Source organism: Epinephelus moara, chromosome 15 (genome assembly GCF_006386435.1).
Source record: "Epinephelus moara isolate mb chromosome 15, YSFRI_EMoa_1.0, whole genome shotgun sequence".
Classification (NCBI taxonomy): Eukaryota; Metazoa; Chordata; class Actinopteri; order Perciformes; family Serranidae; genus Epinephelus; species Epinephelus moara.
In genome coordinates this window covers 15859147-15880301 of record NC_065520.1, presented here as the reverse complement: position 1 = coordinate 15880301, position 21155 = coordinate 15859147, and the positions used below count along the sequence as shown (strand labels likewise).

The following is a 21155-nucleotide window of genomic DNA, read 5'->3' as shown; positions in this document are numbered from 1 at the left end:
TCCCACCACATCGCCACCACTCTCATCTAGCTACACTGGCTCCCTGTTGATTACAAAAACCTTCAAAGCCCTCCACAACCAAGCCCCCAGCTATCTCTCTGACCTCCTCCAGGACCATTCCCACCTCACGCCTCAGCACCATGGGCGCCAGGGCTCCCAGCCGCACTGCCCTCAGGCTCTGGAACTCCCTACCTTGACACATTCGACAGTCCGACAGCAAAACATCCTTCAAATCCCATCCCAAAACCCACCTTTAACATGTACCCTCTGGTTTGAATACTTCAGCACTGTAACATGATGTTTGCTGCTCCAATCATTCCACGGTCACTTGGTATCAATAGAGATAAAAAGGACTGTGCAGCCACACAAAGTTGTGTGCAGAGAGAACCAGTGCATGTTGTCATGAAAACCTGAACTAGCTTTAAACATCACAGAAATGAAGAGTTCATTTCCTAAATGTCAGATTTCCATTTTTATAAATATGACAGCTTTGTGTGACCACACAGACCCGCAGCTGACCTTCAGAGTGACACCTGCCAGCAGCTGTTGAGTGATGGGAGGATGCAGAAAGTGTGAGGACAGGAAGGACCAGGCAGGACAAGAGAAGAGAAAAGAGAATTTTTATCACTTTCAGACATTTCCAAAGACTCTTCGGTCTTGGCATCAACATGTGCCATTGCCTAAAGTTACGTGACTAAGGATATACACCGATCAGGCAAAACATTAAAACCACCGACAGGTGAAGTGAACAACATTGATTATCTTGTTACAATGCAATGTTCTGTTGGGAAACCTTTGGGTTCTGAAACGCTTCACCCACCTGAACACCAGTGCAAATCTGTCTGTCTGTGGACAGATTTTGCCACCGTGATAGTATCACAACTGTGCAAGATGCAGTCATGAAATCTCACAGGTGTGTACTTAAGATCAAAATAAAGGGTTCGAAGACGGGTGTGGTCTGAGGAAGGGGGACAGAAGTATGGGGGTAGGAAGTCAGACTATCACAGGGCTGACACACAGAGACAGACAACCATTCACACTCATATTCACACCTACGGACAATTTAGTCACCAATTAACCTGCATGTCTTTGGACTGTGGGAGGAAGCTGGAGCACCTGGAGGAAACCCACGCTGACACAGGGAGAACATGCAAACTCCACACAGAAGAGCTCCCCCGCAATAAGATGGGTTCGAACCAGGAATACCAACTTGAATTGCCAGTAAGATCCAAAGTTTGTGTTTGTGTTGTTCTGGACAAGTTTATTTCAGCTGTAAAGTATCCCACTTGGCACATATCTTTGTACAACCCAATTTACAGGATCCTACTTCAAACATCATGTCATGGGTGTCTGTGTTACAAGATACTGGTCAATGTGTCACATAGTGACACTGCCCTGAAATATGCAGTGTTGACCCTGCTGTTCAGAGGGATTCACTCCTCTAAAACACTTTGTCTGCCACGTGAACGAAAATGCATCTGTAGGAGAGCCTCTGTTTTTCACTTGGTGGTGATGAATGAGGTTAAAATGTGTGAATGAGGATGAACATGGTGTGATGGGGATTTACTTCTGTACAGTCAGACAACACACAAAGGACAGATAAGACAGAGAAATGTGAGTTGCGCTGATGTGAGCTGTGTATCGAAACAATACTCAGGCTGAAACCAGTGAGAGACTCGCAGTTACAAAATGTCCTCAAACCTTGCTGAAAATAACAATCGTGATCTGTTCAGTGACAAAATGCAGCTTCCTCATTATTAAGTGTGAAGGCAAAGCGGGGGTCGTGATGCAGGGTTGTCTGGCAAGAAAGCTGGAACGAGATCAAATTGTTTTGCCATTGTTAACCAAGGCGATGCCTTGGCTAGTCGTTACCTGCAGGGAGTCCATACCTGGGGCCTGTTTCACCAGCTTTCCAAAATGAGATCATCTCCCTCTCACACATCTTAAAGTTTTACCAAAACTGCTGTATGCCTCGGCAAACCAGTCAAGACGCAGTTCCGTGTCTGTGCAAACATGAAAGCTTTACACACACCTTAACCTGACCGTTGACCACCAAACTCTCACCAGTTCATCCTTGAGTCAAAATGGAAATGTGTGCCAAATTTAATGCAAATCCCTCCAGGTGTTCTTGAGATATTGTGTTAATGAGAAAGCAATGGACAAGGTCACAGTGACCATGACCTTTGACCACCGAAATCTACTCAGTTCATCCTTGAGTCCAACAACATTGGTGCCATTTTTTTTTTAAAAATTCCCCTCGAGGCATTTTTAACATATGGTGTTCATGAGTATGAGACAGACAAGTGACCCTGACCTTTGATCACCAAAATCCAAGCAGTTCATTTTTGAGTGCAAGTAAACATTTGTGCCAAATTTAAAAATATAAATACATATTCTCATAAGACTTTTTGAGATATTGTGTTCATGAGAAGCAACAGAAGAGGTCACAGTGACATTGGCCTTTGACCACCAAAATCCAATCAGTAAGTCACTGAGTCCAAGTGAACATTGGTGCCAAATTTTAAGAAATTCCTTAAAGGTTCACAGAAAGCATTGGACGAAGTCACACTGACCTTGATCTTTGACCAACAAAATCTACTCAGTTCATCCTTCAATCCAAGTAGATGTTGGGCCAAATTTTTCAAAAATTCCCTCAAGGCATTCTTAAGATATCTTGTACATGCAAATGAGACCAATAAGATCACAGTGACCTTGACCTTTGACCATGAAAATCTATGCAGTTCATCCTTAAGTCCAAGTGGACCTTTCTGCCATTTTCAAACATTCCCTCAAGGGATTCTTGAGATATCGTGTTTATGAGAATGAGACAGACAAGGTCACAGTGACCTTGATCTTTGACCTATGTACACCAAAATCCAATCACAATTGTGCCAAATTTGAAGAAATTCCTTCAAGGTGTTCTTGAGATATTGAATTCACGGAAAGCAGTGGACAAGGTCACACTGACCACCAAAATCTACTCAGTTCATCCTTGAGTCCAAATACACGTTGTGCCAAATTTTTAAAAAATTCCCCTAAGGCATTCTTAAGATATCTTGTACATGAGAATGAGACCAACAAGGTCACAGTGACCTCGACCCTTGACCAACAAAATCTACGCAGTTCATCCTTAAGTCCAAGTGGACCTGTTTATGCCCAATTGTTCAAACATTCCCTCAAGGGATTCTTGAGAAATTGGGTTTATGAGATTGAGAAAGACAAGGTCACAGTGACCTTGACCTTTAACCTATGACCACTAATTTATCTACAATCCGAGCATTTGTAAAACATGACAAAGAGCAACAAAAGATGTATTCTTGTAAACCCTAATTTTATTCTCTGCCTTGTATTTCATTGCCTAGCATTCTGTATACACAGGCCCAAGCAAACAGCTAACGGTAATGACGACCTTTAAGCATCTCGTCATGCTTTTAAGGTATGTCTTCGTTGCATGTTACTATAGTGTATTATTCTCTGATCGCTGCCAGTAATACTGGGCCTGTGTAGACAGTGATGAGGACAGAAGCTGCTGCAGTGCTGACAAGGGGCGACCAGCACCTGTAGCTAGTGATGGCCAAATGAAGCTTCATGAACCACCAGTTGAATTTGCTGAACCCAGTAGATGGCGCTCTTGGTGTAATGAAAAAGGCTCAAGGGATGGAAATACAGTTTGGTTTCAACTACCAATGGCCAAATGAAGCTTCATGAAGCATTTTCTTTATTTTCTGGGTCCACTCTGGCACTCTTTGTTCAACAAAGGGTTGAAACCAAACTGCATTGCCATCCCTTGAGCCTTTTTGATCACACCAAGAGCGCCATCTAGTGGGTTCAGCAAATACAACTGCTGGTTCATGAAGCTTCATTTGGACATCACTACCGGCAGCAACACAGCTCCTTTAGCTTTTTGACCCACAGAACATGAAGGGTGAGGCACACAGACCACATCATCACTTGGATTTTAATGGTAGCGAACAAAATCACATGGAGTTCATTTTAAAGGCCAGTGTTGTCCCAAAATACCAACTAAAGCCTTGTGCACATTAAACTGAGCCACTGATGAATACTGACCGGGTCAACTTAGATGTAGCTCTACAGAGTGACAGGTTAAACATTGATACCTCACAACCCAGCACCTTTTTACCGCACATGACTCGGTTTTAAAAGCATGACAACAATGATAATGATAATAATGATAAGTGTAGTGAATGAGCACAAAGTGCCATGGGAAAGTCCGCGACTGTTGGGTAATAACAAAGTCCTTTGGCTGTGAATAAACCATCAACAGGGAGCTGGGAGAAGGAAACTTTACAGTGGGACACATGGCAGCACATTCTCACATGTACTGAGAGTCCTATCATTACTGCACGGAGCGCTGACGGCTGACACAAGCATTATTTCAAGTGACCTTTCTGTAATTATGAGACATCATGCCCATCAAACTGTGATGTAAGGCACCTTTTTACAAGTGCTACGCATTTTGAAATAAAGTGGCTGACTCATGATTACATACGATATAATAAGTTTAAAACCGCACAGTAATGACTACTGGCCAGCTGACAGTTACAGCACCAGTCTGGAGTCACATTAAGTATAACTGCATGAACATTTTTAAAAAGAGGTAAAATATAAAACAAGATAATATAAAAAAAGACCTGATTATTTTTTTCTTTTAAAACCTAGAAAGTAACAGTCTTTTGGTTTCAAACGAACCACTTTTTTTTTTGCATATGAGCAGGCTCAGAGAAAAAACTGTGATAAAAAAAAATGAAAACAGCAAAAAGGTTTGACTTTAGTCAGATAAATAAAAATATAAAAAGCAACTCATCTCTGTGGTGTGATACATGTCACAGCATCGATCATTTGGAGGTTGTCTTCAGGGAGGCCATTTTGACAGATACAATGACACTCCCGGCTTTGATAAATAAGCTTTTCCTCCATGATCATACCTGTGACAGGAACTTTACAATATGTTGTGTCAAATCTCAGGATATTCCATCAATAAATAAGCCGGGCTCAGTGATCAGAAGTTCTTGAAGATCTCTAAGTCCTTCTGAGGCACAGGAGGGTCTTTCTTCCAGTCATCCTCTGGATAAACATCAAAGTTAGAGGTGTCGCCTTCATGGGAAACTTTAGGAAGTATGGGAGGCTGTGGAGACAATGGGACATTCAGTACAAGTTCAAGTGAAACAATCAAGCAAACTGAGCTATGGCGTAAGCTCCACGTTGACGTAGAGCTTAGAAGTACAGATGTATGACATGAACTGTTGTGTTCATTTCCAATCACAAACTACGGCAAGAGAAACAGAGCGAGTCAAATGGAAGCAGCTCTCACCTTGAGTTTCCTCAGAGGAACCGCCTCCCAGTCGACTGTCTTAAACCATCGATGCTTCTTCACATCGTCTGCTCCGTTCTGAAACACAAAACATGGCTGTAAGCAGTTGTACTGTACAACACAGCTGGACGTCCTCTGAAACCATTGCTTTTATTTTAAATTCTTACATTTACTGTGACTTCTGAAGGATGGTAGTGATCATCCATAATGATACACGTTAATTGAATCTTAAAATCAACCACTTCTAAAGACAATTAAGTCCAACCCAGCAGCAGGAGCAGCAGGGGCTCTGATAGGCCAGACCCTGCTACTACTTAACAGCTGGCCAATCAGAGCCCCTGCTGCTGCTCAGTGGGCTGAACTTAATTAATGTCATTTGATGTAAGTGAAGGAAGCTGTGGGTTTGTTGAACAAAGAGTGCCAGAGTGGACCCAAAAAATAAAGACAAAGGTTCATGAAGCTTCATTTGGCCGTTGATAGTTGAAACCAAACTGCACTGCCATCCCTTGAGCCTTTTTCATTACACCAAGAGCGCCATCTAGTGGGTTCAGCAAATACAACTGGTGGTTCATGAAGCTTCATTTGGCCATCACTATGAGCAAGCTCACGCTAAAGCCGAGTACACACTACATGATATCAGCCCGATCATAGCCCAAGACAGCGACGTACGGTGTCAGCTCGGATTGTGAACGACAATGAGTGTCGTATGTGATAATCCATTGTTTCATCTCGCGTAGTGTGTCATAAGCTATGTTTCCATCCAAAAGTTATTCGAATCATTGGGAAATGCGCATTAAAAGAAATATGAATCCTGTGCGTTTCCATTAAATGTACGGACTTTGGTGAAAACTACGAACTCGTGTGAGTTTTCCGCAGAACTGGAAACAAAACAAGTCTCGCATTCTTCTTCTTCTACGTTTTCTGGCGGTTGGCAACCAGCTTGTAAATGCATTACCGCCTTCCTGACCCGAAGTGTGGATATCACCATGGAGAGAGGTGCGCTACATCAGACTTAATTCGTTTCCATCCCCCGTTTTGCGAATCAACATTTTTTCAAATCAACCAAAACCCGGCTAAAGCGAGCGTATTTTAGTTTGTGCGAATCAGGGGATTTAGATTTGAATTTTGGCGTTTCCATCATAATTTTCCGATGCGATACTTCTAGATGCGCATCTAAGCACGCTGATGGAAACATGGCTATAGTCGACGACAACCGACGTTTCAACGGAAAGTCTAGCATGTTTGATTTTCTTTTTGTCGTTCGCAACTGCTCCTGTCGCAGTTGTCACTTTAACCAATAGGAACACAGAGCGATCTGCTGCCGTGGACAACTGTACGACAAAAACACCCCAGGGTTTTTGTTATTTCCTCTTGGGATGTTACCACACAGAGTAAAAAAGGAAAATGATGGCGTGAAACAGGAGAAGCACTTTAGTAACACGCTGAGTACTGCCGTTAGCATCAAGCTAGCAAACAATGTTATTTCTTCATAAGAAACATTTGAAAGAGACTACATTATAAACGGGCCGTTATATATTATTCCCTCTGTATCTTTATATTTTTACTTTTTATCCGCTCCTGTTTGCCTTGATAAAGTTAATGCATCGTGCCGTAATTTCAAACTCAACACTTCCTGTATCTGTTTCAAATTATTTCAAACTCAACACTTCCTGTATCTGTTTCAAATTAAAAGCCTTCATCATCCCTTCATTTTCTAAACAGGCTTTTATTGTGAAACATTTGCAGGAACTTGTTGTGGAGGATTCAGTGACTTGCATTTTTGCGTACGGTACTTCAAATGTAGCTCCTGCCATCTGGTGGCAATTTATACGTTACTACAACATTCCAGCTGGCACATGAAGCAGAGATGACTTGAAAATATTGAATGCAGAATTTAAAGATCTTTTTTGATTCCAGTGTATTAATGTGTCATTTTAAACGCCAAACAGATTAAAACATTTATAATAGCATTTCAGAAGGTCTATCATAATTATACTGGCACAGTTGGGCCTCCGTACACGAGGACAGACAGCCTGTGACTTACAGCAGCATCAGTGTTGTGTTAATGAGCGATGATGTGACTGCTCCGCAGAGGAATATTGGCAGACACAAATCAATATCATCTTGTCTGGGATTATGCGAGTTAATCACTGGGCTTAGAGAAGTATTTGTTTTATTGAGAGCAGCTCTCAGTCTCTGCTCCTTTCACTAATGTTAATTGAAATGCTCCAGTCCTCCGGTCTTTTTCATTGGGAATCTTCACAGCTCCCACTGATGAGTGGTGACGCGGCAGACTTCCAGTAAAATGTACACACTATTTGTCCTGTGGAGCTGTTCGGGAGGTAAGAGATCTTTAATCCCTCTGTTATAATCAGGGGACAAACTCAATATGAGGATGTCAGGGAGATTCATACACTCCAGACACACACCATGTAACTTTGCTGAAGGACGATCACTGCGCGTGAAGCAGCAGCTGGGGCTCCAACAGCTGGGGGAGACATGATTTATGGGACATGTACTCTGACGCCCTGAGACCTTCTTACCCAGCCCTGTTTGAGGTCAACTCTAAAGAAGTTCTTCAATAACTCAACTATGAACCGCACTGTGCCTTTTTATTGTTGCCAGGCAGCCACCCCATCATCCCCTTACCCTAACTTTTCTGTGTAATCAATCTACGGTTGATTTTTTTTATTCTTCTCAGACTCTTTTAGCGACTTACTGCTCGTTCAGCGGCTCCTCTGACAGCAGCACAGCATCTCTCCCTTTTGTTTTCTCACCATGCCCACAAGAAATCGGCGTCGTCAAGCGTTTTTGTCATAAACCTTTGGTAATGTAAACCTTGCAGCTCGACAAAAAACTACATATATGTGAATGTGCGATAGTTATGGTATCATAACAGCCTGTCACAGGTTACAGCGTGATGATTAGAGTAGAAATGGCAGAGCATAAAGGTCCAAAGGTTCTGGTTTCATGGGGGAAATGAACGGCAGGCTCCTGAGTGAAAGTCCAGTGTTTGTTTGACCAGTTTATCTCCACCCCCACCGTCCCTCTACAGACTTTCTCGCTCTTTATACAATGACAGCCGCCCCCGGTGTGTATCATACCACCACAAACGGTGCCTCTGCGCATCGGTATCTGAGGCAGAGATCACTGATGGTACTTTTGTATTATGGGCAGGACCACTTCTTCTCCTTCTTTACTTTATGTATTGAATGAGAAAACTTAGAGACTTCATATTGGGCGGAACGACTTTGCACAAGTCTGAAAACGTACATCCTGATTAAATACTCCAGGGCAACTGAATGTATATCTTGAAGTAAGGTATTTCCCTAACAGTCAGTTAAAGTTTAAGTCTTTAGAGGACAGATTTTAAATTTGTATTCCCGAGAGGAGTGACGCTGTGGCTTTCATTAGCATCTAACAATATTTAGATTACAAGTGAGACATTACAAACAGAGCCACCCCCAGACGGGCATCACTCCTGCTGGATGTGAAAACCCTGGAACAGTCCAAACACACCTTCTGTACGTTTCTCTCCATGCAGAGTAAGTGAAAGCATGTGGAGCTCCAGTCACACTGCGGCCACTTCCCTGCCATGTCCTGCTCCTCACACTGCTGACGTCAAACTACCTACTGAAGGTATGAAATGTGGTCGAGCTGCCATGTGGTTCAGGGAGCCTGACAGTCTAACCAACTCACCTTCATGTTGCCTAGCCGTCTGGCTCGGTCAATGACCAGAAATTTCTTGATGAGGTCTCTGGGGGAAAAAGAAACAGTGAGTGAATCCAATGCTGTACAGTCGTCCTCTCCCTCTCTCTCTCACACACACACACAAGGAAAAACTGTCTGCTTCTCCCAGCACTGTCAAAATGACAAATGCATCCTAAGCAAAGGCAGCTTGACAGCCTGAGAGAGGTGGCGAGGGCTGCCGAACAGAGCTGTGTCCCTTTGACAATCTTTTAATTGAAGCACTTTTTTCGCAGACAGGAACTTTCCGAGTGTATATATACTTGTGCACGGGATGTAGACATCCATGTGAGGGGAATGATGATGATTCACACGGGTCTTAAAATGGCAGAGTGTAGGCTTTCTGATGAAATGTGATAGCTGCTGACGAACAGAGATAAAGGTGCCGTATCTCACAGCCGACGAGCTCCTGACAGCCTCATAAATACAGTGGCTGGATGTTGACAAGTCAGCGATTCCTCAGTTTTTGTCCAAATCCTTCCTATGCTTAAAGACAGGCCTTTGGAGCGATACGTCACGGAGAAATATTTTAATCAGCTCCCGGGGAAAATATTTGTATTTATGCCTTTTTTTGTGGATTTCATGACGGAGAATTCATTTGGAAACAAGACGTGAAGACGTGAGAGAGGCTACTAAACAACACAATAAGGCAACCTTTGATTTATGGATCATTTCTCCACATCAGGATGTTTGGTTTTCCTTTTCCCCTTAAAGCAACACTGATTACTTTGTCATAACACCAAGCGGTTCAATGGCTTTGGGTAATATAAAAAGGAGTTGCTCGTAATGATGAACCCACAGAGAACAATCCCCCGTCTTTAAGCTCATTGTTTTGGTTTCACGGCACATTTCCTGTAAGATCAAGTCTCGGCGCTCTCATCAGAAGCTACAGCAGCAAACAGCAGTATACACAAAAAACTGAACAAGCACAACAGGCCACAATTTGCACTAAACAAACTAGCCTCTTTGCTAAAGCAAAATGATGACTAGAATTTCCACCCCGCGGTTGTAGGCCTCCACACAAGAGTCATATTTCTCTTACAGTTTACATCCATGTCTGTGAAAACAGGATGCTTCACACACTTCTTCCCCCCGGCAGCACAGATGATCTTTACAATCAGCACAGTTTCAAGATGGACACCAAAGATGAGTGTCTGTTCCTAAGATATGACGTTGAATGACTGAAAAGTGTTTTATGCAGAACATTATGATGTCACAGTGAAGTTGACCTTTGACCTACTGGATATAAAATGTCATCACGTCATCGTTTCATCCTGTTAGACATTTGTGTGAACTTTTATTATAGTAGTATAAGTGTGAGAATTCTTCAGGCACGGCCAAAAACATGTTTTTTGAGGTCACACTGACCTTGACCATTAATTACATCACGTTTATTCTTAAGTGGACGTTTGTGCCAAATCTGCCGAAATTCCCTCAAGGTGTTTTTGAGATATTATGTTCACGAGAATGAGACGGATGCAAGGTCACATTTACCTTGACCTTTGACCTTTAATTACAAAATTCTTATCACGTTTATTCTTAAGTCCAAGTGAACGTTTGTGTCACATCTGCAGAAATTCCCTCAAGGTGTGTTTGAGATATTACGTTTATGAGAATGAGACAGATGCAAGGTCACATTTACCTTGGCCTTTGACCTTTAATTACAAAATTCCTCATCATGTTTATTTTTTAGTCCAAGTGGACGTTTGTGTCAAATCTGCAGAAATTCCCTCAAGGTATTTTTGAGATATTGCGTTTATGAGAGAGAGACAAAGACTGATGCGAGGTCGCATTGACCTTGACCTTTGACCTTTAATTACAAAATTCTCATCACGTTTATTCTTAAGTCCAAATGGATGTTTGTGTCAAATCTGCAGAAATTCCCTCAAGGTATTTTTGAGATATTGCGTTTATGAGAGAGAGACAAAGACTGATGCGAGGTCGCACTGACCTTGACCTTTGACCTTTAATTACAAAATTCTCATCACGTTTATTCTTAAGTACAAGTGGATGTTTGTGCCAAATCTGCAGGAATTCCAAGGTGTTTTTGAGATATTATGTTCACGAGAGTGAGACGGATGCAAGGTCACATCTACCTTGACCTTTGACCACAAAAATCTAATCGGTTCATCACTGAGTCCAAGAGAACGTTTGTGCCAAATCTGAAGAAATACCCTCTAGATATTATTTTGACAAGAATGCGACAGACAAGGTCACAATGACCTTTACATTTGACCATCGAAATCGAATCAGTTCATTGTTTCATGTCAGAACTGAAGATATTCCCTCAAGGTGTTCAGAGATATTGCGTTCGCGAGAAAGGGACAGATGGACGGACAGCTTGAAAACATAATGCCTCTGATTTGACACCATAGATCAAGTTCATGGATCAAGTTAAGCTTACAGTTTTGCTGTAATACCAGATCGTTTTGTTCCGGCTGCCACTGTGTCAAACAGATTCACCAGCCGGAGCATTTAGTGGTCCGATGTGGTGCAGTGCATTCTGGTAGTTTCTACCTCTTGGGCAAAATCCAATTCCACATCCCTTTTTCTCTGTTTTCTGTGGTCATGTAAAACCAATTTCAAAAGTAGTTGCATCTTTCTACTGCAGAGACGGCCCAGTTTTAGAAAATCTTTCCTGCAGTGAAATACTTGTGTGTAGGGAAAGTGGAGCATTTACAGAAGCAGTTATCAGAGAGCAAAGCGGAGCCGAAAGGAGAGTAAATACTGGACTCTAGTGGAATGATGATGCTACTTTAGAAAAAGATAAATGTCACATGGCATGTTTTTTTTTTTTTTTGTTGCACCGTCCCCAAGTGGACAAAAAAATCAATTATTTCTGCTTAAACTTCACACAGAGCGGTTCCATTTTGATAACAGGAAGACATGGAGGAGGTGCAGAGGGTGTAAGGTCAGGTGAACACAATGTCAACATGTCCATAGCACCTAACTAGTTTTGTGACTAATGACCAGACTTTTCCTTCTGGGGTCACCCTAGGACAGTCTTTCTGCAGGTCTCTGCTCGGCAGCAGCTGCTCCTGGAGTCACAGCAGTCTGCTTGCAGTCCTCTGCAAGGCCTTTCACTCCTTGATGGATGGGAGCGTGTGACACGGAACTGTGTAAGAGTGATATAAATGGTGGAAATATTAAAAATCCTGCTGTCTGCCGGCCGCAAGATAGATGGCTTAACAGTGGGAAGCTGCGGGTTCTCTGAATTATCAGGGGAAGCAGTGTGTGTCTGGCCTCTCCGGGGCCACTGTGTCAGGACTGATTGAGTGAATGTACACGCACTCACACACACACACACACACACAGATGTACACACCCAGAGTGCACTGAGCCTGTAATCTTGCACATTCCAGCACCCTCCAGCTGGTCTAATAGCTAGGGTGAGCTGCGGAGGGATCGGTCCAAATCAGCTGGGTGTGTCATTAGTGACTGCAGGTCCACCTGAAGCCCCTCTTTAGCTCCAGAAAGCTCGTTGACCTTCGTGTTAAAGGGGCGCTGCAGCACTTAGAGACCCCGTCTACAGCCAATATGGCCCCCACGTTCATTTGAAGTATTATGCTGAAATGGTCATTTGAATGGTGGGGGTCGGGTGGGGTGCGTAAGTGACCCTCGGTGGAAAGAGGATCACTTCCTGTCTGTCACAGCTCATGAACGTGTCCTGCCACAGGCCAGGTTTTAGTTAAAAATCGATATACTGCCCACCCAGACACCACATAAAATGAACATCGCACAACACCTCGTGGCATAGTGCAGCAGTATGACGCCATACAGGGACTAAACTAAATGTTAAGTTCCAGTACATACAAAGACATTCAGGACACACACACATTCCTGGCTTGTGTAATCTTACTTGACGTAGAAATCCAGATGCCGTGGGAATTCCAGTTTTCCGGCCAGAATCTTCTGATAGATTCCAAATGGATTGTCATCAAAGAACGGCGGGTATCTGCGGAGAGAGGTACATGTCATCTGCAGCCTGCCCCTCTGAAGCCGTGCACACACTGTCACAGCGTGCTAACTCAATTTGTACTCGGCAAAAAACAGCATGATGCAAGGAGCAGGTAAGCTAGGTAAGAGCTTACATCGCCTCTCCAGTATCAGTTTGAACTAAATGGTGAGTGAACAGATGGAGAGGTCACCATTTAGAGTGTGTGTGTGTGTGTGTGTGTGTGTGGGTGGGTGTGTGTGTGTGTGTGTGATAACTTTGCGCTGTAGACAGAGCAGCCTTTGTTCACAGTTATGATGATGATTCTGTTTGTATTCCTACCACCCACAGGCCTTCTGCTGCTGCTGCACTCCACTGAACGCTTTCCCAGCTCTCCTGTTCTTCCCTCTGCTCCGGCCTGGACAAGTCATTACCCACAAATTACATAATGGGACCAGCCTCTAAACGCATTACGCACGGAGCAGACAGGCGAATAATCGCACCAGTTTGTCACACGCCGTTTGCCTTCCCAGTGCAAAGCCCCAGAGTCAGGAGACTGTGGGATGGGGGTGTCTGGGAGCCGGCTGTGCACCACAGACTCCACTCATGTTTTTTTTTTTTCTTTCCTCTAAACTGGTGCTGTCATAGGTGGAGAATTTGGGTCACTGTGGTAAAATGGACGGAGAACAACATGATGTGATCATTTTCTGACCTAAATTTATGGTTTTATAATGTTATATATAACATATACATCACACAAAAAATGATCACCTCTGGATTTGTTATTAAATGTATGATAAAAGTTTTACTAATGACATCACAGTCTGTCGAAGAGGAACAACAACACTGCTTCTAGATCCTTTTACATTTCAATCCACAGTTTGAATGAAGTTGTGATAGCACTGTGTAGATGAGACGAGACCATCAGGTAAAATTGCAAACACATTAATGTAATGAAAAGAGGCATGATGCACGGATTGCAATTCACACCTATGCAACTAGATGAGATGGTGTATCATCGCTATGCAACAACTCTCCATACTTCTGTTCTGATTTGCAGGTTTTCAGACTTATTTTGTGGCTGAATATAATTTGTAGCTTCTTAAAATATGAATGAGGATAGTGATAGTGAGAGACTGGCTACAGCTGCATTTGTAGGAGTGATGAAACGGCGAAAACAGAAACAAAACGAGCATCAGACGGACTGTATTTATAATAAATACGCCACTATCATCAGTCAATGAGAATGTGTGTGTGGGCGGGGCATAAGCACACACAGCAAGCAGCAGCAGTGACCCACTGTCTGACACCGACACACTGTGAGGATGGAAACAGGGCTCGGCAGGCAAACACACAATTTGCGGCCATTTTGACTTGACGAGCGGAATTCACTACAAGCCGATTGGCTGTGAAACAGGTGACGTACCTGTGATTTGACCAGCTGAGTTGCAGGTGACACCATCAGCCGGCTTAAGTCGAGCTCAGACCGGCCAGTTCCCACTGCTGCAACTTTTCTCTGCAACCCTCGAAAACGGTTTCGTCTCGTCATGAATCGTTGGTCTGAACTGGGCTTTATATCACGAGTGTTACGAACACTGCACGAACTTGCTGCTACTTCCTGTTTCATGGTGCCTATCCAAAACAGACACTTACATATAGAGATGTACCGATACCGCTTTTTCCTTCCTGATACCGATTCCGATCCCTGACCCTTAGGTATCTAACGATACCGAGTACCGATCCGATACCAGCGCGTAAAATAAAAATGGATTGGATATGAATTGTTGTATGTCTCAACTCCTAAAACTCTGCGTAAAATATTAAGAAATAAATACATAATAGTAGAATGAATGCCATAAAACTTTTTTATTATTATTATCCAGTGTTATCCAAGACATTATAAAGGCTACAGTAGAATGCTTTTTAAACTCCGCTTCCGTTTCGTTTGCCTGTAGCGTGCGTATGCGTAATGACGTGAGGCATTACGTGGTATCGGATTGGTCATAGGCTGTACTCGCCGATACTCGATACCGCATTTTAGGCAGTATCGGAGGCATTTCCGATACTTGTATCGGTACAACTCTACTTCCATATTAACGCTTTTTACCCTTTCAAGATAATTTGAACCACATCTAAAACGGATTTTTAGACAAATCGTCTTTTCTTCTTCAAGCGTTGCAGGGAAGTATAAAGGTTAACATCAGGAATGTGGATGTTTGTGCTCATTTTGACAAAAAGAAATCAAAAGATGGAGAAATCAAACTGGATGAAATGTCTGTCGCAACAAGGAACGTGTAGTGACTTATTCGTGTAGCTGAATTTAACTCATTTTCAGACTTCTTACAAACCAATTTCAAGGAGTCTTCTCAGTTGTGATGTATGCTAAAAGGTACTATGGATGTTCGCAGTTAACTGTGTGCCCTCAGTCAAAACTCTTCCAGCTCCGTGACAATCTGACATTGTGGGTGACGGGCTGGTGTAAGAGGAAAGAGCGTTTCTACATCTTTAATCACTAGGCTGACGCTCCACTGAACTGAGGTGGACGAGGGCTGACTGGGGAACAAGGAGAACTGAGAGACGGGAAGGGGGTCAATTTAATTTGTATGCAGTCAGTCCTGAAAACTGAGGCTGAGAACAGACACGCTTTGATTAAAGTTCCAAAAATGGGATTCATTTTTGCATGAAAATGCTTTCTGATGCAGCTTATATAATGAAGATGGAAGTGACCCTGAGACAAACTCTCACACCACTGGGACTGAGTCACTTTGCTGCCTTGACTGAAGCAGGCCTTCGTCTGAGGAAGGGCAGATTGGAAGTGTGAGAGAAGTCAGATCTCATATACACAGCCACATGTTGCACTGCATGAACACACAGGATGATTGGTTTCGATTAGGAGCAGAAATCAGGCCCTGGAGGCAGGATTAAGGAGGGAACAGCCACTCCTTTTTCTTCCACTCTCTTGGCTCCTCTCTTGGGGGCCCTGACCCTTCCCTGAATGTTTTTTCAACTTGCGCTTCACCCCAGAGGAGCATGATCGACCAAGAACAACTTTTCAGAAGCAGCCGCTACATTCTTGGATCGGGAACTCTGACGAACAGCCGCACAATGCTGCGAGATGAAGAGAGCTCTTTGTGCGAGGGGTCTTACAGTAGAGACCCTCGGCGGACTCACCTGGTGAGCGTCCGGTCTTCAAAGCCTGCCTTGATGAATGCCGGGAGAAGGTCACATTCTCTCTGCAAATTCAAAGCCACGTAGTTTGTCCTACCAGGGCATACAGAAGATGGATGCAGGGGCGGGGGGTTGGTGACCTTTCAGTAGGGTTGGAGGAAGGTGCTCCATACTTGTAGCACTTGAAAGCAAAATTACAAGCCAGCGCTCGTGTCGTGTTTCTATTAACGAACTGTTGTGTTATCGAATATCACCGGCTGTGTGCCTGAAACACGTCTCAGTCGATGTTAAAGTCAATCACAACCTTCAGGCCTGTTCTCTTGGATTACCAACGAGGCGCAGACATTATTATTCACGGTGACTGACAGAGAACAAACCCGAGCTCTTTCTAAAGGGGATCAACGTCATTGTTCTCCATCGACGACAATGATTCCCATTCACAGATTAATTTGTCACAGCTGTGCGGTTACCAATAAGCACAAAATGAATGGATTTATGACACTGGGACAATAACGGCGGCGCGATTGATTGAATAATTCCTCTGTTCCGTGTACACAGGCTCCTTCGCCGCACTGTTCTCTCGCTCTCTTTGTCTTGCGCAGGTGTTATGATGCATTGCATCACTGGTGTACAGGTGTTCGTGTTATTGTGTCCACCCTCTTTGTGTCTATTCAAATGTTTTGAGAGAGGATCATCAAGTTTATTCCAGGCACGAGTTGCTCAAAGCGTTCACTGTCTGGGATTTTTCACCTGAGTGTGTGTGAGTGTGTGTGTGAGAGGGAGGTTAGAGCAGACGTTTCTCTGATCTCTCACACAGGGCTAACTTCTCAGAGATGTTTTGCACAGCAGCAGATCTCACCCGTGTTATCCTCCACACAGCCACATTGTTCTACATTAACTGTGTCTTTACTTGTCAAAGTGAAACCCAGCTGCTGTTTTACAGAGGTGTTGACTTCACCTCAGCTGCTCTGGTGGAGGAGAGTGCCCCCTGGTGGTGAGTGTCGAGTATACCGCACACTGCAGCACTTACCCAGCAAGCATCTCAAAGACGAGGATGCCCAGAGCCCACCAGTCCACCGCTCGGCCGTGACCTTTGCTTTGGATGACTTCAGGAGCCAGGTACTCGGGAGTGCCGCACAGAGTCCACGTCCTGGTCGCACAGAGAGGGACAGAAGATGTGGAAACACATTTAAAAAACAGCCAAAGGTTAAATGTGTTATAGATAATGATGTGTGGGATGAGATCCTGCGGCTGAGGTTGTGACTCTGGACAAAATAGGACATTGTACTGATGGGAGGACACTTTTGCATAAGTGGAAGGAACCATTGGGCTTCAATATAATATGGATTTACATGGATAAAAATTAGATAAATGTCTGTGTTGGGGACAGAGGATATGAATCTCACACAATAGTTACTTAACCTCACATTTTTGTGCCTCTTTTTTAGTTTTCTGGACCAGTCTGGTGATGTGATGTTATGTGATGTTATGGTTTGTAAAATTGGAAAAATCTGAATAAAAACAAAAAAAACAAATCTGGGTGTACTCACTGGATAAGGGTTGCAGCAATATGGGATTTTCACAGAACCAAAAAATAGAAACAGAGGGGTTATTGTTGGTTGAATGTTTTGTCACTATAACTGAACCTCGAAACCAATTTTTTAATGGAAGTATGTGTAAAAAGTTTCCTCTCTGAAAACTTTTAGACCGCAGTATACCTTAAAGTGGTATATCGCTGCAACACACATCCATGCTCTCTGCTCTCTTTTTCTTTAATAGAATCCAATGATCTTTTCTCCACCCTTATTGAAACAAGCACATTAAACAAGTTTCCAACACAAGTAACTTCAATGATCTTGTAAGATTTCGGTTTGGAACTAATCAGGGGCAGTGTTGTGTGGAGAAAAGTGAGACTGATGACCAGGGGGCTCTTGAGAAGCCTAGAATTAAAAGTGTGGTTTTTTGTTTGTGACTTTTGGGACGTCTCAAGATGTTCCAACAGGAAGTCTAGCATATTTGATTTTTGTTGTTCACGATTTCTCCTGTCACAGCCGTCACTTTGACCAACAGAAACAAAGAGCGATCTGCTGCCATGGACAACTGTGCGACAACAACACCCCAGGGTTTTTGATATTTCCTCTAGGGACGTTACATTACAACAACATTTCGGCTGGCGCATGAACAGACAGTGACTGAAATAATAGTAATAATAATAAAAATAGGACAAGTATAACCTGAAGACGAACGGGGATGATTGGTGTGGACCATCGTGTAGTGTGTCATGTCTGTCGGCCAAGTCACGGCACGATTTTGTGACTCCACAATCGCGTAATCTGACATAGTGACTGTCGGAACGGACAGAGATGTCGTGCAGTGTGAACCAGGCATTAGCGAACCAAACCATGTTTCCACTAGTTTTGCACATATCGACTGTAATCATGGATGTGACATCAACAGAGGGCACTGCACAACACACAACAGAAGCAAACAGTAGTAGCAGAATTGCTACTATTTATCTATCGACTAACCGTTTCAGCAGGCCAACGTGTCATTTTCTTTTCTAGTTCAGTGATATGTCTTTTGCTCTTTTGTTTTCAAGATACTGACAGGAACAAGTCCAGTTATCTCAGAGCGACTTGTTAAGACAGGTCATTTGTAGACATGCATCACTACTGATAAAAGTAGGTTGTTCACATTAAGATGTTATGTTAGAACTTCCCTCCTACCTGAGTAAAAACACTGCACATTGTTAGTTACCGTCAGTGTGTTGAGTGGCCCTCAGTGTGTGACAGGTGAGAAGCGATAGCCTCTGATCATTACACACAGTGTGTAAACAGAGAGACTCCAGCTGCATGGGAAAGACAACACCCATGGGTAAAGTGATCTCCCGCCGCCACCTGACCCAGCTGTGTCATCTCTTATAGTACTATAAGGATATGTGTGGATACAGGAGTGATAGATGTGGAAGTGTCACTCAGGGTGGGCTGGAAGTGTAATAAGGGCGAGAGTCCAAACATAAGCTGTGGACTACGTGAAGCAGGAACAATAACAGGAAGTCTAAAGCAGATTATTTGCCTCTGGCTCTCCGTCGCGCTGGCTGACAGAGCAGCTGATTGACACTGTGTAACAAACATGCACAGTGTTCCCTGCGAAAGCCACTTGTCCTCTGATGAAGAGCACTTGGCCCGGCGCCAGCCTTTCATCGTCTGTCACTGATATCACCTGGGTAATGACCTCTTTCGGCCAGTTGCCATGGCGACGGTAATTTGTATGGAAATGATGTTGGTCCTGCCGGAGAATGGGGAGGCGAGTGATGTCGGGGGAATAAAGCGTCGGGGCTACGGAGGAGACGTGACCACGGTGGGAAAGGAGCCGCGTGTTGTTGCTCTCCGGGGCGTCGTGTGTCATCGTGCGCGGCTTCGTGTTTAGATGGGGGTGTCCGCCAGCAGGGGACACTGTGGCAGCACGGGGAGGAGCGGGGCTGTGATGGCGCTCCATCACGTCCTGAACATGGAAAAGTACAAAAGAGCCGGAGGCAATGAGGCAGTTGTCTTCCTATCCCAGGCAATTCTGCTGCCCTCCATTTATATAAGTGGGTCACTTGCACATCAGAGAGGTATCTACTCCCCATCTGTTTTGCTCTCCCAGTCTGGGGGAAAATGTAATCTTACTCCATTATGTTTACATGTCAGCGGGGGTCAACGCAGTGCCGGGTGAAACGCTCGGGAGAAACACTGCAGTAGTGAGGCTGCAGTGCAGATATAAAGCCGTCTCTTCTCCTCTACGGAGCATCTTTTCAATTCTGCCGAGGTCGCCGGGAGGCCTCATTCACTGTATATCTAATTCAGACTAAATGACATCGGTTGGGGGAAGTTTGTCCTTCAGTGGCGGTGCCATGGGTGTTTTGGAATTGGGAGGATTCCCTCAAATTCCCTGAAGAAAATATGAGCTTTCAAGGACACTGTGCACACACAGGACATGAGCAAGATGGCTTTTCCTCATCCCCCTGCAGCCGAACACTGTATCTCCCTACAGTAGGTGAATGTCGACTCAGGATGTTCCTGGCGACTAATTTCCCTGTCGATAATTTCCACCACATTCACACCACACACACACATAAGCTAAATCTAAGTGTAGCTTCCTAAGCACCGCCTGAGAGGGAATGTACAGTACGAGCTCAGACATACAGTGAGGAGTGACAGCTGCTTTGTCATTCTCTTTCGACTGACAATCAATCAAGCATCAAACACCGCGAGCTGAGGGTGGAGTATCCCCGACTGTCATTCAGCAGCTGCCGCACACACTGCAGGGCGAAGTGAAGAAGAAGGGAACTGTACCACAAAAACTCGACTAAGTTTCTGTTTCATGTGCGCGAAAGATGCCACTGTGAGCCATCCAAAGCGCACTGGTCTGATTATGTCACCCGGAACACAGTAGCTAACTAAAAGCTTTCGGTCAACCATTGGCTCTTAGTTCATCCAGGTCATGGTAGTCATCAGTGCTATACTGTAGGCAACTGGACTTGCTTGAGTTTCTTGAAGACGTTTCGCCTCTCATCCAAGAAGCTTCTTCAGTCTTGACTGGTGCGGAGTCGCAGGCTTTAAACTCCGTGTAGGTGTGAACCCTTGCAGAGTCACTGAGGTCACATGTGAGTTGTTGACCCACCCGGCCATCTTGTGTGCTCTTAGGGTCAGATGGGTCCAGGTGAAAATGGGTGTGAAGAGGGTTAGGGTTAGGGTTATTATTAAATTTGCAGGAAAGCCCAATCAGTCTTTTTTCAGCATTGGCAGTATAAAAACAAAATCGGGGAGTGCGGCAAAATGCCGCCTACCTACTTTTGTTTATACAGAATTCGCCTTTTTTGGGGCAATGGGGGGCGTGAGCAAGTAACAAAACGTGTGACGTAAAGGGCAATGGGGGGCGTGAGCAAGTAACAAAACGTGTGACGTAAACAGTGACGTGGGAGGGAAGCCG

At 44.0% G+C, this 21155-nt stretch overlaps 1 protein-coding gene across 1 annotated transcript in view; it reads right to left on the bottom strand.

The window, feature by feature from the left end:
- Positions 1–3944: 3944 nt before the first annotated feature.
- The window catches only part of prkx (protein kinase X-linked), a 29373-nt gene continuing 12162 nt past the window's right edge, over positions 3945–21155 (bottom strand). Inside the window, exons 4-8 of the mRNA XM_050063576.1 lie at positions 17212–17331; positions 12939–13034; positions 9032–9089; positions 5333–5410; positions 3945–5146 (exon numbers count right to left, since the gene is read on the bottom strand). Coding sequence (XP_049919533.1) covers positions 5021–5146; positions 5333–5410; positions 9032–9089; positions 12939–13034; positions 17212–17331 — 478 coding nt within the window. The 3' untranslated portion in view covers positions 3945–5020. The remainder of the gene's footprint in view (positions 5147–5332; positions 5411–9031; positions 9090–12938; positions 13035–17211; positions 17332–21155) is intronic.